At 40.6% G+C, this 19,474-nt stretch overlaps 1 protein-coding gene across 1 annotated transcript in view; it reads left to right on the top strand.

The window, feature by feature from the left end:
• The first annotated feature begins 1,150 nt into the window (after window positions 1-1,150).
• The window catches only part of LOC114656944 (ral guanine nucleotide dissociation stimulator-like), a 190,648-nt gene continuing 172,324 nt past the window's right edge, over window positions 1,151-19,474 (top strand). Inside the window, exon 1 of the mRNA XM_051931793.1 lies at window positions 1,151-3,308. Coding sequence (XP_051787753.1) covers window positions 3,285-3,308 — 24 coding nt within the window. The 5' untranslated portion in view covers window positions 1,151-3,284. The remainder of the gene's footprint in view (window positions 3,309-19,474) is intronic.

Raw genomic sequence — 19,474 nt, 5'->3', positions numbered from 1 at the left:
ACACTATACTTTGGAGTGAGAAGTTAAAGGTAGATGTTTTTGGAACTGATGGCATCCATACTGTATGGTGTTGCAAGGGGAGGGATACAATGAACAAATGAATGGTTCCCACAGTAAAGTGTGGTGGTGGCAGTGTCCTTCTGTGGGGTTGTATGAGTGTTGCAGTTGTTGAGGATTTGCACTTTATTGATGGCATCATCAATTCATAGATGTACTGCGAAATACTAAAGAAGAAGAAGATGCTACCATCTGTCTATGCCCTGGGTCTCCAGTCACTCTGATTTCAATGACCCAAGCCATACATCCAAGGCCATTGTTGGCATTTCTGAGGATGAAGAGGGTGAAAGTGATTTAGTGGCCAAGCATGTCATTTGACCTCAACGCAACAGAACACTTTTGGGGGGGGAGTTGAGCAAAAATCTCCATCCAGCATCCAGGCTCTGAAAGGGCTCATCCTCCAAGAATGGAGAAAGACAGACGTGTGTCGTCAACTTCAATGCCTAGAAGAGGTGGTGCTGCTCTTAAAAAAATATGGAGGCCATACAAAATATTTGATTTCGGGAATTTGTTCTGGAGTGTATTTATTTTTGCAACACCTTATTTAAATATCTTATCCTAATGATGCTGGTCACCGTACTTTTATGTTGTTTGTAAAGCAAACATCTGTCAGGTGTTCTCTGAGAAATTAATAAAACTCTTAATTTTCAAATGTGGTGTACTCTATAATTCTGAGTTATATATATATATATATATATATATATATATATAGTTTTTTCTTGTCTTGAGCTTCTGTAAAGCTTTATTCTCCCCTTGGAGACAAATTAAGAATATCTAATCCTTTCAGAATCCACCTTATAAACACTTTGCATTAAAAAGCTCTAAACTATATTCGCAATTTTCAACGCTAAACAATATTCTTAATTCCTACAGTTCCTGTGCGACTCGCCTTTATAATACTAAAGTACTCCACATCTGTAATGTGTAGCCAACGCGTGCGAAAAGCACTTCGATGTTTGTCATGCATTGCACATTCAACTCTGTCACGTCGCGTTCCCGCGGACTGCAAGGCAGGGATTTCCCTAGCGCGCGCGCACGAAAGGGTCTTGTGCCTCTTGTGCTCGTGCGCTGCAGGGCGTCAGGGCCGCGCGCACTATCGAGAGACAACTGGAGAGCTGCACCTTCTTTCTGAGAGCAGAGCCTTTTGGTTTGTTCAGCGTGCTGTATTTTATTATTTTGATTCAGACTGTGCTGTTTATTTTCTTAAAACGAAACAGCCAAAGACTTTAAAGAAAAGGAAAACCCGCCGTGACTCCTCTTGGTTGTCTCCCCTTATTCGTCCAATGAAAGAGGCGGGAGAGGTAGCCGCTATTTTTAGCCGCGCCGTTCCCCTCGGGGATGAATGAAGGAACACCTGAGTGCACCGGGCGGTGCGGTAGTCTGGAGCGGCGTGGCTAGCCAGCCAGCCAGCGGACTCGGATAAAGAGAGAGAGAGACAGAGACAGAGGGATAGACACATAGAGAAGATCGTCCATCTTGCACGTTTGAAGCACGGACGGTGAATTTAAAGAGAAGAGGACGGCTACCCATTACTGACACCGGGTCTTTTAAAACCTTCGCGAAAATCGTAAGCGGATAGCAGAACGTTGAGCCCGAACGGGAGGGGACACAGAGATAAGGGGCGACGACCTCGACATGCAACGGACCGCCTTGCTGACCCTTGTGCTTTCGGATTACAGTCTCGGGACTCGGACAGAAGCCAGGTTTGGAGAGCGCTTGTATGTCCGGCTTTATCCGCTTCACGGGCGCCTTCTTTAAACGCCTTAATCGCCCACTTCGCCTTTTTTTGTATACTCCGCGCGGATGAACAACAAATACCAAAAACGGTTCTTATTATTAATGTTTGCAGGAAACTGAACAATTTATTTTTTAATTTTAAAAATATATTTATATATAACGAAACCTTGGGGAGTCTGGAAACACTCAACCGCCGACGGGTCGGTGAAATCTCTTTAGCCAGTCCATCAACGACTGCCTTTTGGGACAGAAAATGAAACTGCTTCTCTGACAGTACCTGTCATTTTGATTGAAGAATCCAAGCAGTGTCATTAATTCGAAAAGGAAGGACACTGAACCCCAGACCGGGAAAGATCGGTTAATAAGAATAGTGTGTAAAACCTGTATAGCAAACGCCGCTGTATTTGAATACATTCGATTGAATTTCTGAAGAGAGGAGTTACATTTTGAAGCTTTGATTGTTATTTTGGTAATCTGACAAAGCGCTTTAATGTGAATGGCGCTATACAACCAGAAGACTGGTGAAGAGGTCTTTCACATCTGTGTGATTTATGGAGTCAAAAGCCTAAGAAAAATAAAAGTGCTGACACCATCTACCCTAAGAAGATCCTTCATGCGCCCCACTTTTTAAACACTACGAAAGAGAGAAAAGGAGCAAATTTCAGGAGGTATCAGAAAGACGCTCCCCTACATATGAAAAATTAAACTCGTAAAACGTATTTGATTTGGTACATTTCTCAATCTGGAAAATTCCCCCAAAAAAACATTCATCTTTTAATTACGCACCACGAAATAAAACAATCCTTTTAAGAAGCGCATTTGTGTTGCACTATACAAGTGCACGAAGGTAAAACACAGCGCCCCATCCTTTTCCGACTGGAATTTGAATCTTATGAGGCGCAGGCCGTCAGTCACGACGCGGCTTGTGTGGGCGATTCTTGCCTCCCGATTTTATTCTGGAGTCTTACGTGGATTGCTATCATTATGTTATAATCCGCTAATCACCGGGATTCGTCTCTGCTGTTGTGTTGTTTTGTTATTTGCAGCGTGGCAGGCCTGAACTGGTATTTTCATATTTTGGATTTAAATCGCATCTTTGCTGGCAGCAGATTGACGGCGGCGGCGTCGCCGAAGTGCAGCATTGACATTTGCTGCCGTTCACGTTGGTGTCGTCCCTGGGCGCCTTCTTTCACTTCGTATTGTCCGTGGTATCTGCTGTTTTTGCACGGAATTTTTACAATGACTGCACAGGTAAACTCCAGACGATCGTCCAAGAATTTATTGCCCTTGCCTTGAAAGTCCAACCTCTGCCACTTGCATTTTTTTAATTCTAGTAACTGGCGCTTGTTTAATGCTTGTGTCTCATAATTTTACCATGTGAGAAAACATAAGCGAACAAAAGAAATAGAAATCATCTTTACCGTGAAGCTCTACCCGGCACGGAAGCAGAAGGAAGGAAGGAGGGCTATGAACTGGAGGAGACGACGACGATGATGATGATGCTGGATACTCAGGTAGGAGCCCATTCCCGTCCCCACCCCGACTCCCGTGTTGCAAATTGATTTTGTGGGTCTGCTTACGTGTCTTGGTGGTTAAACCGGCCACACAGCTGGTTTGATTTGTGCCGGGCCGATCGTCGCTCATGTTTAATGATCAGAAGCAGGACGGAGTTAAAGAGCTCAGGACTTCTGGGTCATGAGGATGTCCAAAGTGAGTGGCACACCGTCAGTGTCTACGCTGCTTTGTGATTGTGATGGGGCGGGGTTCGGTTACTGGTAAACCGTGAAGGCCGACGGGAGAGATGGCCAAAAAAGGCCCGGAGACCTCAGTGTCCGAGGGTGGTGGAGCAAAACTAAGGCACAATATACAATGTGGACTGGTGTCACTGCCAAGTGACATCATAGTTCATGGCTGACTCAAAGGTCCGTGCCCATGCACTTGTCTCCAAAAGCTATACTTGGAAGGGTCTGCATCATTGTCTTTAAAGTAATGTTTAGTCAGATGTAGCTTTGATGATGAGCACAGAGTGAAGGCTCTTTTAACCACGGGAAGTGTTTTTAGAACTGAAGCCAGGAAACACTTGTTTACACAAAGAGTTGTGGGAATCTGGACCAAGCTACCAAGTCATGGAGGTCAAGCTCACACCATGACATCTTTTTGAGAAGTCTCTACAGGAGATCTTTGGACAGGTTACATATTAGCTAAACAAAGGAGCGATAAATGGATTGAATGGTCTCTCCTCTTGTTGATAACATTTCTTCTGTTCCCGAACAGCTCATCCCTGTGTAGTTACTTCTCCTATGGCACACAGTGTCATTCACCACCTCAAAAAGGGTGGTCTGGTGACCAGAAATTACACAATACACTTGCAGACCCTGATTCCAAAAATATTCATTCCCGTCAAAAGTTTTAGGCGCTTTTTATGGATCTGAGGGTGCGGAGTCCAAATGCGGCAGCAGAATTGCTCCGTCACGTTCAGCTTTTGAGAGACGGCGGTTACACACATAATTGTTTAAAATACAATTATAACTTACAAAATGTAGTCGCTTGGTGTTTTTTTTCCCTCCTACAATCCTCTGAAAGTGTTTCACAGAGGAACGACCAAGAAGATGTCTGCTAACATTGACTGACTTCGCTTTCTACAATAATGTCTCTCTCCATCTGAGTGATGTCTTGGAGGAGCCTCTCTCTATCTTCAAACCATTTAAACAACAGCTTTCTCTTTTCTGGACAATAAAAAGGCATCTTTACTAATTCACTACACTTATCGATTTAAATGATGCAATGGCAGCCATTCCTGCACCAGTGCACTTACCACACATTGGCTATTAGGTGCTGAAGGGGTGAGAGAGACAGTTAGGGGAGGGTTATGGGGACAGAATGGCAGGCACTTTAGGCAGGGCATTAGGGTGCATATTACTGATGCCCAGGGATCGTTTATGACCACACAGAGTTAGGACCTCAAAGGATGATGATGCCATTGTGTCCCTGTCACTGCACTGGGGCATTGGGACCCTCACAGTAGAAAAAGGGTAAGCGCCCCCTGCTGGCCTCACTAACATCTCTTCTAGCAACAACCCAAGCTTTTCCTCACTGGTCTCTCATCCAAGTGCTGGCTGGGCCCAAAGATGCTTAGCTTCAGGTGGATGATCTGTTGTTCTGATGTGTAGGTGGTATGGTATTTGTTGCTTTCTAACCTTCTATGTATATATAAATTATTAGCCAGTTTAGAGGAATAAGAAGAGAGAAGAAAAAAAACAGCAAAAATGTATAGCAAACATTTGAATTTGGGTCGTTTCCAACTCAGCTAACACAAAGAACAAGAAAGACTGCAGTTTTTCAGCTCAAAATATACTTCAAATAATATTCTGGGCACGAAAAATGCTTATGCCATAAAACACCCAACAACTTGTTTAAAAAAATTAACATGCAGTTTTTCACTAAATCCGATGTCTCATGGAAACAGTTTGTGATATAGAAATTCCAATTTCAGAAATGGATTCAGCAGACCTAAATCTGTAACGGGCACTATTTTTTTTTGTTGTTAAAGACCAGTGTTATGTAATACTGATGACTGCTTACCTGTAAGTGGTGCAGAGTGAAAAATGGATGGATACTTAATGCATTGTTTCCTGCTTCCCTTATGCAGTATTGCACTCACTTGCCTTGTAAGGCATTTTTAAATAATTCACAACATGAAATCGGTCTCCAGATTGATGGACATGCAATGCACTATAGTAATGGTATTGTGTTTTTTTCCTTTTAATATGGAATCCTGGTCTTACTGCAGTGGAACACAGCTTGGAATATGCCGTATAAACTGCAGATTGATTGGCCTATACAAAACAAAACTGAGTGCCATTATGAACAATGCTGCACATCCTCTCTCTGGCACATGAACGCTGAGGACTTACTTGGCACAAGTGTGTCAGGAAATGCGTCTGGGGCTCCTTTATACCAAAAGGCAATTTGCCTGTATAGCGCCTCACTGGGACAGGGACTGCCAAGTCAGAAGGTTTCTTTCATTTTAGTCATTTTGGTGTGAGTTCAGACCATATTGTGTGAGTTTGTGCGTATGTTTATCTGTATATTTATGTTTATATTTATTTATTTAAAGAGTTTTTGTAAAAAGCCAAATTTCCTGCAAGTGTCAAATAAAGTTCTATCTATCTATCTATCTATCTATCTATCTATCTATCTATCTATCTATCTATCTATCTATCTATCTATCTATCTATCTATCTATCTATCTATCTATCGTCATGGTATTGTTTTCTTTATTTTTTCCATAAAGTGGTGTCCTAAATTGCTGTGTAAAGCATTTAAGATGGACCTCGGTGTGAAAGGCACTATATAACTTATTTAAATAATGATAATCATAACTCATTTTATTTATATAGCACATTCTCATGCTTAGAGTGCTTCACAAATAATCATAAGGATGCACAAAGTGTAAAAGCACAGATGAAGATTAAATACATAACAGATACAAACAAATATCAAACATTAAACATCAAATAATAGCACAAAGTTTTGAATTAGAATAAGGAAAAAATAAGCAAGAACAAAATATGCAAAAACACAAATTGCTAAAAGAAAACGAAGAACAAATAGCATAATCTGTGTAAGCTTATATGCAGGATTATCAGTGTAGACATTAAACCGTCTGCAAAGGAGAGCTGACCTGAGTTAGTTGTAAGTCAGACCCCTTTAAAGTCAGCCCTCTTGTATTTTGGAGAGTCTGAGCAGTAAAGCGGTGGATTACTTGTAAGTTTTCGAGTGAAACACTCAGAGGACACTCGGTGGCTGTGTATTGAGCTAAGCCCTGCTTTATGTTCTTTAGGCTCTTCATAAAATTAAAGTTGCTTTCATGTGCTACTGGACTTTTCTGACATTTCACCATCCCATTTCAATGTGTTCACCTGGTTGAACTTTTTGGAGAAATGTGTGTCACGGTTGATTTGTTATTTGGTCCGCAAAAAAAAAACAAAAAAAAAAAACGAACAAACAAAGAGAACTACATTTTTCACTGAAATAAAGAGCAAAGTAGGCATTAAATGCGTTTTACTTAACTCCGAGTTTAATTTGACCAGAAAATGGCATTTCAAGTTGCCAGAGGTGAAGGGTCAGTATAATGTCACATCTTTGAGCTCCAAGTTCATAGGGCGTTCACATGGAATTCTGACTCAGAAACTGGTCTTTCTCCTCTGTCCAGTAGCATGTGAATGCAGCATAAACCTGCTCAGTCCAACCTTAGATTGTTTTGGGGAGGGGCAGGGTCACCAGGGGTTGAACTTCGGTCATCAGGCACAAGGTTGGAAGCAACACTGGATGGGATGCCAGTTTATCACAATGCACACTCATACAGACCCCGGTCTCGGTTATGGTCTCAGCTAGAATCTTGACATATCTCACTAATATTTCAACCTGGGTAAAGGAACACTATCTCCAGGTCAAGCTGACAAAGCTGGACCTCCTTGTTATTCAGCCGGTCCTTCTACAACATCTGTGTTCAGCTTGGCTCATTGTCCTTAACGCTTACCAACTTGGTACACAAACTTGGGGTGACGACTATATCTTGTTAATGCAGATTCACTCTATACTTCTGGTTCGGGCATTGGCCTTCGCAGGCCTTGACTACTGCAACTGTCTACTGGTAGTCCACCAGAGATGATTCAAAATGCAATGGCAGACCTTATGTTCAACCATCCGAGACAAGTGCATGCCATTTCTATTTTCAGGTCATTCCACTGGCTCCCTGTAGTGGCACATTTCAAGTTCCAATCCTTGATATTTGCCTACAAAGCAGTTAGTGGGTAAACATCCACGTATCTGGAAACACTCATGAGGTCCCTGTGCTCCTTCTCACTCACTCAGGACTGCTAATGAATGGCATCTAGTGATGCCACCTCTGTGTAGCATCACATCTCAATCCGGACTCTTTATGTGTGGCACCTAGCTGGTGGTACAAGCTGCACACTGCCATTCAGACTGCTGACTCCCTCAATGTCTTTATGGAGAGTTTGAAGACTCTCTCGTTCTGTGAATTTGTAATTGATAACGGTTTTGTTAGGTTCTTGTAACTAAGGAAGAACAAACTTGTCTCGCTGTGTTCTGTTTGGTTTGGAGAAATTCACTTGTGATGATCAGTTTTGTAACCTTGTCTTGCAACGCTTGTGCCAAAACAGTTGTGAGTGATGTTTACTCAGTTGTGCTGTCCTGTTTTGTAAGAGACTTTGGGTAAAAGCATCTGCTAAGTGAATAAATGTAAGTGTAAATACAGGACGAGTTTCCATAAGCTGCATATCTTTGGAATGTGTAAATAACTAGAGGATGCAGAGAATGAGCCACGTGGACAGGCCCAGGATTCTTACACGGTGAGGCAGGAGGGCTGATCAACAGGACACCTTACCAAGGTTGAGTTAATCTTCTGGAGGTGGTGCTCTGCTCAGTACGAAAGGCACTATATAGCATACACATTGTTGTATGTTCTGCATTTTTTTCTTCTCTTCTTAATAATGTGGTGTCTAAGTGTGTGTGCTTGGTATAAAATTAGCTAGCTGAAGATGCATCCTTTCTGTTTTCTTCCCTCCTTCGTAAAACCCATAAATCCATTTCTGAACCTAAAAATCTGCTTGCTGGTCAGGTGCCTGTCCTGGCAGCACCAACAACAACAACATTTATTTCTGTCACACATTTTCATACAAATGATGTAGCTCAAAGTGCTTTACATGATGAAGAAAGAGAAAAAAGACAAAGTAAATAATTAAAATTAGGGAACACTAATTAACATACGTAGAATAAAAGTAAGGTGTGATGGCCAGGGAGGACAGAAAAAACAAAAAACAAAAACTCCAGATGGCTGAAGAAAAAATAATATCTGCAGGGGTTCTGAGGCCACGAGACCACCCAGCCAGCCCCCACCAGGCATTCTATCGAACATAAATGACCTCAATCAGTCCTCATGGTAGTCTGGGTTCTCATGGAAGGACTTGATGATGACGGTCATGTGGACCTCTGGCCTTCAATCCATCAATGGAGGTGCTGCACGGTGCCCTGATCAGGTGATGAGGGCGCAGATCGACACCACAGAAACCGGAAAAAGAACAGCAGAGAAAGTAGGGGTTAGTAGGATTGAGGAGCCACCATGAATGATAATGATAATTAATTGAATATACAGAGCATCAGGATTAAACTAAGATGAAGCTCTGAGAAAGCCATGTTACAGTAATGTGTTTTAAAGTGCTCCACTGTATCAGCCTGGCGAATTTCTGTCGGTCAGCTAGTCCAGATTTGAGGTGCCTAACAGCAGAAGGCCGCCTCACCACTTCATTTAAGTTTAGCTGTTGGAATTGTAAGCAGACCCTCATTTGAAGATGTGAGGTTACGATTTGGAGTGCAAGGTGTAAGACATTCCGAAATATAAGATGGAGCAGATTATTGAAGGCTTTGTAAACCATAAGCAGGATTTTAAAGTCAATTCTAAATGACACAGGTAACCAGTGTAGTGACATCAGTACTGGGGTGATGTGCTTGGATTTTCTTTTCCTAGTAAAGATTCTGGCAGCTGCATTCTGCTCTCGTTGTAATCGATTTATGTCTTTTTTGAGTGTTCCTGAGAGGAGTGCGTTACAGTAATCTAGCCGACTGAAAACAAAAGCGTGAACTCATTTCTAAGCATCTTGCAATGTTATAAGGGGTTTAACTTTTGCTATATTCCTTAAGTGAAAAAATGCTGTCCTAGTGATCAGATTAATATGTGATTTAAAATTCAGGTCCCAGTCAATAGTTACCCCTAAATTCTTTACCTCCGTCTTGACTTTTGACCAAGCACCCACCATCACACTTCTGCATATACTCGATTACATGGGGTCAGATGTCCTCTTTTGAATGTGGAAAGAAAATCCACCTAGACACTGGGAGAACTGGCAATCTCCATACAGGCAGTGCCAAGGCAGAGGTTCAAACAGAGGATTTTGAAGCTGAGAGGTAGCAGTTCTGATCTCGACTCGCCATGCCGCTTTTTCAAACAACAGTGTATTTAACAGTTACGTAGCAGTCATTAAGAAAAGTGCTGTATAATGTACAGATTGATTGCTTTTTCACAAAGTATTGGTTGCACTAACTGTGTAAAAAAACCTTAGAGAGAGTGTTCAGTGTGAAGCTTCCTTTACGCCATTACAGCAACACTGACAGACAGACCTACCCAGACATCACTGTTACCACGAGAGGCTTACGTTGTGTTGCTGTGCTGAACTTTGGAAGATGCGGGTCATTCTTAAAACTGCTTAAGAGCACAATTAACCAACATATGGTCACCTTTGTACAAAGGACAGAAAGATATCGAAGAAGATAATCTGCTGTGATGACCTCTAATGGGAGCAGAAGAAGAAGAAGAAGATGATCTCTTTTGTATTTTTCTTTTTTTAAAATAAAATCCATCCATATATTTTCTAACACTTTCAAACAGTTTAAGGTTGTAGGTAGCTGGTGCCTATCCTGGAAACACTGGAACCAAGATGGGAAACACATACGCACGGACACACATGCATGCAAACGCACACACACACACATACACGCACACACATACTCACATACGCACACATGCATACTCACATACATGCACGCACACACACACACACATACACACACATGCATACTCACATACACACGCGCGCACACACACACACATACAAACACTTATTTTGATGATCAGGTCAGATGACCAGGGTAGACAAAAAACCAAACAAAACTCGGTGTCTTTGTCTTTGTCTTGCTGTCTTCTGCTAAGCCACAGGTTTCTTGTGGACTCCACCAGATTGCCCTCCAGCATTTCCTCATATTTTGCTACATTCATCTTACCCTCACAGTTCTTTCAGGGTCTGCTGCACAGAGGCATCCCCACAGTCTGATGCAGCCGCCACCAACATGCCTCATGTTGTGGGTGATGTGTTTGTGATAACATGCAGTGTAACATGGTGCTCTGTCTGATGATCAAAAAGCTCAGTTTTGGTCTCACCAGACCGTAGAACCTTCTCCTAGCTGACTCCAGGGTCTCCCATGTACCTTCTGCCGAGATCTCCTGTGTGTTTTTTCTCTTTGCCACTCTCCCCTAAAGCTGTGACTGGTGAAGCCCCGGGCGTAGTTGCTGTCTGCATGGCGTCTGCAGTCTCAGCTACTGTAGCTTGTGATTCATTCAGAGTTCTCAGAGATCTCTTGGTGGCCTCCCTCATTGATCTTCTTCAATTTTTGTGGACGGTCTGCTCTAACAGATTTCCAGCTCTGCCATACTCTTTCTTTTCCTTTCTTAAAGATTAATTTAACTGGATAGTCAGTGCCCTGGATATGTTCTTGTTTCCGTCTCCTGACTTGTGCTTTTCGTAGAGTTGCTTGGAGTGTTCTTTTGTCTTCAATGTGTAGGTCAGCCCAGCATACTGACACATCACAAAACATCCCTTCCACATTCAGGTGCATTTTGAAACTATGTGAGTCAGTTGGCTTTCTTATGTCATGTTTCCTTTGTTCTGACTTGTTGTGCTTGGACATATTGTGTACTTTGAAGATCTCATGATCATACAGATTCAGACTGTTCTTTACTGTGTTACTTTCTCTCGTCTTTTTTGTAACATGAAATGCTACTCCATGGCACTCACTATTAAAAGCGCAATGTAAAATAGCATATATTCATTTCATTGATGTCTCATTTTCTTTAATTTGTCAAACAACTGAGAACATTGTTTGCTAAAGTACTCTGGCAGAATTCTCTGTTTGGAAGGTGCCATATAATGTGTCGCTAATGTATACTCTACATTGTTTTTTATTCTTTAAAAATATGTTATTGTTACTTGCTGATTTTAAGCACTTTACAATGGTACCCATCATAAAGACATGCAGGTTAAGTACATTGGCGATCCTAAATTGTCCCTAGTGTGTGCTTGGTGTGTGGGTGTGTGCCCTGCGGTGGGCTGGCGCCCTGCCCGGGATTTGTTCCTGCCTTGCACCCTGTGTTGGCTGGGATTGGCTCCAGCAGACCCCCGTGACCCTGTGTTAGGAGATAGCAAGTTGGAGAATGACTGACTGACTGATAAGAAATGCCAGCATCCTTGCCTGTTCAAACCTGTCCCACCCCAGGGGTAACTGTGGAGACACTTGGAGGCTGTCTGTGTAGAGAAAACCACCTAACAATGAGTCGCACCGGTCAGGCACCAGTCAATGGCACACGTAATGTTACAGTTTGAGTTCCGGGAAGATGGTGAGGATTTAGAGCAGGGGTCTCCAACCCTTTTTTTCCCTGAGAGCTACTTTTACAAAATGAAAATGGCCGAGAGCTACTCATGTGTTCTGACGTTTCTTCTCATAGCTTATTTCAACCCAAACAAACTGAATAAGCTCGTTTTGCCTGAATATTTACTAAATGTTGGTGTCCACAACTCACAGTTTGCATTAAAACATCACACACATATTTAGTTCATCTGCAAGTGCATTTTATATGTGTGTATGCATTTTCTAGTGTATCTCACAGTATTGAGATAAAACATGAATGCTGTCAAAACAAAACAATGCATTTCCATATCCACAGATATGACTTATTCATTTGTCATTTTGTCACATGTCACTGTGTCACTTTATTCACAGGTCCAGTTGCATGTGTGATGTGTTTTTTAGTTCGTCAGATGACTGGCACTGAGGTGTTACAGTGGAGTGGAGCCACTCAGGTTCACTCTTCTGGAGTCATTTAAATGTCCGTCTGTCAGTCTTGTTCCGAACTTTGATTTCATGACATTCATGTCAGACTCACAGAGGTATGCAGACTCAAGCAGAGGAGACATTTTCACAGCTGCTTGGTGAAGATTCTTATAGTTATCTGGCTCTACTAAGTTCCAGAAATGCTAAGAATGCTGTTGAGACTTTAACTGCACATTATTTTGAAGGTTTACTAATATATAAAATCCAATGTCTGTCTGTCTGTCCGCTTTAAATGAGAGAACTACTTCACGGATTGAGATCGGGTTTTTTTGTATAATTTGCTTGAACATTCCAGTTGATTTTGCGACTTCTTTTATTTCGCTATGTATCATAGTTCGCCTGCCGTACCGATTTATTTGCGCAAATCCAAGATCGGGGTGTGGGGCCCACCTCACTCACTCGCCAGCTTCGGGGTGTGTTCCTTAACTCAGCTTAGCTAGCGAATGAGAGAACAATTGAATTCAACTTTGTTTGATATTTAAAATAAAGTGCTACTTAGGTCTCGATGAGTTTGAGTCCGGATATTCTCATAAGTATATGCCACATTGAAAAGAGAGATTGCAATTCAGATTGTGGATCGTGATTTTGTGTTAAAAGGATCATGAAATGATTTTTTGGAAAGATCACCAACCAATAATTTAACTAATCAAGTTTTCATATTTATGTAGGATTCATTAGCCTTTTGGAAAGGTTTGGCGAGCAACCGTGCGTGTTGGAGACCCCTGATTTAGAGTATCTTGAGTGTTTTGCATCCAAATATAGGCAAGTGAAACCCGTAGAGACTCTGCAAGGATCTGGGTCTTGAAAAAGGAGCCTTGTAAAGTATTCGGCTGCTTAGTTACGTGCTTGAGCTGAAGAGCACTGAAGAGAAAGTTGCAGTACCGGTAATCCTTGGGGGAGATAATGGAAGAGCCAAAGAAGTGGGAGATAAGGGCTGATAGACTACAGAGGAATTGCACACAACCTTGACTCACTGGCATTCTCGGCATGTAACAAAGAGTATTGTGTTTCAGTTTTCAGCACTCCGTGAGGACACTGATCCTGTCGCTGTCAAATTACTACTTACAAAGCGTGAGAGATTCCCAATAACAGGTTGTTTCAGCATTGTTGACTTGACAACAAAGCCAAACAATTATACTGCCGATGACAGCATCTAGGGTAGGTCTTGCCTGGCAGCACTGTGACCACCCGGGGTGGGATTCTTCCTTGTCACTGTTCTGCATGTGGCGACCACCCTGAGGTTACCTACACACAGGCTGATCTTACCAGCTTATACTGCAAGTACAGTCTTGACTTTCGCTGGTGATGGGTCCCCCATGTGTGTGCCAAATGGGAAGCATAGGCCCAAGGAACGTGGACAGTTTTGAAGTATGTATGTGATAGTCTGTTGTGGGTCTCATCCTGGGGTTTGTTTTTTGATGTTTTTGTATTTTGTTTTATGTGTAATTTAATTTCTGGTAATTACTTTGCATTTTCTCTTTTGTTTTTGTTGGATTCATCCCTCTCTGTTTGTTAATTATGTTGTTAGGTTTTTTATTGTGTTTGTGTTGTGAATTGGAGTCAGGAACATTGCAAAAAGGGTGTTGAAGCCTCCTGAAAGACCCATAATGCAGGCCAGGAGCTTTATTTGTCAGCACATCACAACCCCCCCCCCCCCCAACCCCCGCCGAAAAAAAAAATCCACTACCTGAAGGCGTCAAACTGACCAGTATTTCCAAAATGTGGGAACTGGTTTTTCAAAATGGTTCAAAATGGTATTAACAGTCTCAAAAATAGAGAAATGCCGGACAAGTGTGAGAAAACTGTGGAAACTCCAGCTTGTAACCAAAAGGCAACAGGTACTCTACATAAATGAATATATTTATCAAAAATGAAGAAAAAACAAAAAAAAAAAGATTCAAAAGGAGCAAAAGGGAGCTGCTTAAAAGGCAATCTCAGGTAGCAAACTCCCAATACATACGCCAGAAGAATAATCCAAAATCAAGAAGCCAGGAAGTCCAAACAAATCACAAATCCAAACCACAATTCCAAAAACTTCAATGCACCACTGGCTGAGCTTCCTCTTCTCAAACCTTAAACAGCCAGACAAAGAGCTCAGAAGAGGTGATATCAGGGTGGCCCTGCCCCCTGGGGTACCAGCCAGAGAATTCAAAGAATGTACTCCCATTTAAAGTAGCAATATACAATTAACAGAATAATACACAAAACCAACAGTAATCAGAAAAATACAGTGGAACCTTGGGTCATGAACGTAATTCGTTCCAAAACTCTGGTCGCAACCCAATTTGGTCGTGACTTGAAGTAATTTCCCCCATAGGATTGTATGTAAATACAATTAATCCGTTCTGGACCGTACGAGCTGTATGTAAATATATATACGCTCTCTCTCTCTCTCTCTTGCTGCACAGGGAGAGACTGAACACGTGCAGAAATCATCGGCGCGTATGAACTAGAAGGGAAACTGGCTTGTTCGTCACCGAGTGTGGTCGTGAACAGATGCAAAAGTTTGGTGAACGTTTTGCTCGTAACCCGATTTGTACATGGTCTGAGATGTTCGTGACCCAAGGTTCCACTGTACATAGAAAATAATATAAAAATTGTATGAACCCAAATTAATACAAAACAGTTTAATGGCAGAGGAACAACACTTCTGATTATATTTGAGGCTCCAGGTGTCCTGATTTTGTGTAGTATTGTTATTGTACATATGCAATAAAGCTCAACCCAAAATGCAAAAATGTGTGAGGAGACCTCCAAATACCATCAGGCAGGCCAGGACTTCACCGACTGTGACAGTAAAATAGGCCTCACCCCAGGAAGTCTAACCCTAAACTCAAAAGATAGGCTTCTAAGGTCTGCACAGACCCAAAATGGGATTCAGAATTTTAAAGTAAAAATTACTCAAAAACACATAAAAATGTAATTCGAGGAAGAGTGTTATGATTTGTGTTAGATTTAAATTAATTAATAAATGTATTGTAGCTCAGTTTATGGCATTTGTGTACCTACATGTAATTTTTTTTTGTCATAACACAGTTTTGGCATCTGTTTTTTAATTAGAGACAGTTTTATAACAAATTTTTATTTTTCACATCATTTTCCAACACCATGTTTGCTTTCTGCCCATCAGTCGAGCAGTATGGTGTTGCTATACAACAACACTTGGAGGTGCACAGAACTGACATTTCGCCACAGCAAGATGAAAGGCTGGCACCGGGAAGTTCCTGGTCATAGACGTTTGCAGGTAACACAAAAGAAATCTTTGTATGTTGCTTTTCGTGTTCTTATTTAGTGTTTCAGACCTTGTGACCCCCCCGATTTATCATTTTGGTTTTATGAATCCTGATTCTCGAGACTGAGCTTTTTTCTCATATTTTTGACTTTACCTCTTCTGTTCACTTCCAAAAATTTAGTTTGCCTTTATTATTCTAGGCCAGGGGTCTCCAACTCCAGTCCTGGAGAGCTACTGCGGCTGCAAGTTTTCATTCTAACTCTTTTCTTAATTAGTGACCAGTTTTAACTATTTCCCTTTATTTTTATGGACTTTTCTTGAGACTCTGACCGCTGAATTGATTCTTTTTTTTCCTTAAAAGGCACCTAAACATAAATTTGATGTGAAGTGAGCCAACAGAAGAGCAACTAAGTTGGGGCCTCAAACTCTAACCAACTTCACTTCATTCAGTTTCTTCATTTGAAGCCAATTCTTTTTGCTAATTAAACTCGTTATTGAATTCCATGGCGCTCATTCTGCCATGGCAGACATTTCCAAAATTGTTGATTTTCTTTTTTAAGAGCGCTGTCAAAATGTTTTGTAGACCTGAGCAGATCAACATTACTGAGGCCTTCACCTTTCTTTATTTTTATTTATTGTGTGATGGACGCAGGTTGTTGTTTATGTGTTGGTTCAATTTGTGTCTTAATATTGTTTATTAAGGAAAAAAGAAATAATTAAGGGGCCTGAGCCTTAGTTTGTGCATCAATTAAAATTAAGGTAAAGAGTTAATTAATAGCAAAATCTGGTCACTAATTAAGAAAAGGGTGAGAATGAAGCCCTGCAGCCACTGGGGCCCTCCAGGACTGGAGTTGGAGACCCCTGCTCTAGGCAAACTCATAACAAAGAGGAGGACGTTAAACCGCTGGCTTAAATGGACAAAGCAAAACTAAGGACTCTTATGAAGAACTTATGTATAATAAATAAAAGGCAAGAAAAGGAAAAAGGTGAAAATCTTGCAAAAGGACAAGGACAAACAAACTGTAATGGCCTTTACTACATTATTGGCTTGTAGGCTTATCTCGCTCAACTGGAAGAATCCTAACTCTCCCCTTTTAAGTCAGTAGGTAACTGATGTCATATAATATTTGAAACTGGAAAAAATCAAATTCGCACTTAAAGGATCTGTACAAAAATTTTTTAAAACCTGGCAGGAACAAATTAATAACATTTTAGAATAAACATTTAAATTGAGGAAGCAGGTTCTCTCCCCTCTTTTTTTTCTTTTCTTTACTCTGTTTATTTTAAATTATTTATTAATTTATCTGTTTATTTATTTTTACTAGCTTAAAGTTTTACTCTGCTGGCCTAGTTCTCTTTCTCATGGGTGGGGTTTGATTTGTTTTGAACCAAGTCTTGTAAAACTTGACTTATTTGTATAGAATGTTATTATTAAAATCAATAAAAAAAAGAAAATCTTGCAAAAAAGGTTTACCTAAAACGACAACCCAAAGCTAACAAGTCAAATCCATAATCCAGTAATCAGAAAACAAAGACAGAACAAAAACCCACAATAAACCAGTAAATCCAGAAACAGCACTTACAAAGATGAAACGCACTCCACAATGGTCAATGATGCTCTACTATTGAAGAAGTGATTGAAAATCCTACTGTTTTGTGAATATCTGTCAAACTGTTAATGAAAATTTCAGGCGAAAATTAAAAAACAAATATTACAAAGTTAAAAGAAATGACAGTTGAGCCAGGGATGAAGCCCAAGCACAGTGGTTCCCAACCTTGTTTTGGCCATGCCCCACCTAGGCCACTCTAAAATCATGATGTCCCTCACTCTAACATATACCTTATTCTTATTATTCAAAAAGTGAACTCCTACTTATGTGGAGGAACCCATAATGTCATTGATTTGGTCTAAACAAGCTTCAAAAGAACATGGAAACAAAAGAGGCAAAGGATAGTTAAAGTACTGACAAAGAAATCACTAAGAAATTGTTAAAAAATAATATAATATTGAAGTAATATGAAAATACAGCAAATACAGTTTTTAAAACATATAATAAGAGACGTGATATTCATAAATATAAAATAACTTTAATGACAGGTTTTTCTGCAATATTTTGATCATTTTATATTTTTGTTATATTGCAAAATTTTATAATCATTGTGACAATTGATATTATTTTAATGGTAAAAACGATTTCTAAGTAGAAAAACCCAAGCCGGTTGTAAAATCATAAATTAAAGGGTTCTTCACCATCCCTTCTATGTTTATCAGTCAGTCAGTCATTATCCAACCCGCTATATCCTAACACAGAGTCACGGGGGTCTGCTGGAGCCAATCTCAGCCAGCACAGGGTGCAAGGCAGGAAACAAACCCTGGGCAGGGCGCCAGCCCACTGCAGCTCTATGTTTACATAAATATATAAATGTCTCTGTAAAAAATAACAATGATTTGTTTATTTTTTCTATCATTTTTAACAGTGAATTTGTTTTTTCATTTTATAAATTGTTTAATGTACCTAAATTCTTGAATTGCCCCCCTAAAAAATCGAATTGCCCCCCAGTGGGATGTGCACCCCACATTGGTAATCACCGTCCTAGCATAACGTCCAGGTTTTTTGATGGCTTCCCTCCTCTTTTGTCATGAGTCCAAAGACTTTAGGCAGGTTCTGCACCGGTGTCTCTGCTGTCCCCAGGTGTCACTCCACATCAACCATCATAAATATTTAACAGAACAAGAATCCCCAATGAACAGATTTTTAAAACTCCCACCACTGGCAGTGACTCGCTGTTTCTTCACTGCCCTGTACTGTTCTCATTTCTAAAGTGGTTGTCTTTTTTTTTTTTTTTTGTGTATCTGTGTTATTAAATTACGACTCCTCAAAATTCATTTCCTTTCTTTTTGAAATTCACCTTCCTTTTTATTCACTCAGTACCCATCTATTGTCCCATTAGGCCTCTCATAATATACACGAGACAATCTGTAATAGAATGGGATAATTAGAAAATCTAAACTGGGAACAGAGACGCTATAGATGGGCAGGCCACAGCAAGGCTTGAAACAAAGGCTTTATTTATGAAATGAATCTGCCAGTGCAAAACAGCATTTTAAAGATTTTGAGGGATTGAGATGCTTGGTAATGCTCTTGCCTGTGGGCAGGACTCAAACGTTGAATTGAGTCAATTAAAAGAGTAATTTTAACAGCTTTAGAGCAAGAAATGGATGATAAGCAGACAGAGAACAAGCCTGTTGCCGTCAGACTTTTTTTCTAGTGTGCGTCTAATATTATTCCCTATTTTTGTTTTTTTGGAAATAAATCTAATTTATTTTTCACATTTCGTCATGTAATACTGATGCCAGTTTGTGATGCAATAGATGCCAGGTTATTTCTGTTAAGTTCATGTTGGTCAGGAGCTGGTTGTCAATATGGCCGTGTAAATTAAAAGAGCAGTAGGGAGAAATTTGTGAGGTTAAATTCAATTTTTGAAGGGTTGTCTGCAGTCAGGCAGAGGGTGTAACAAAGTTAAAAATAATACATTTGATCAAAACTGTTTTGTCTTGGTAGAGTAATATTTTACTCTACTTTCCCTTTTTGTATTATTAATATGTCGCCTTTGTCAGAATGCCTCATATGTCACAGACTTACCACCATTTATAAGGTATTATAGTATATAACATCTCCTCACCTTCCCTTCTACATCTAC

The sequence above is a fragment of the Erpetoichthys calabaricus genome, chromosome 9 (assembly GCF_900747795.2).
Source record: "Erpetoichthys calabaricus chromosome 9, fErpCal1.3, whole genome shotgun sequence".
Taxonomy (NCBI): Eukaryota; Metazoa; Chordata; class Cladistia; order Polypteriformes; family Polypteridae; genus Erpetoichthys; species Erpetoichthys calabaricus.
This window is presented reverse-complemented; position numbering and strand designations above follow the sequence as displayed.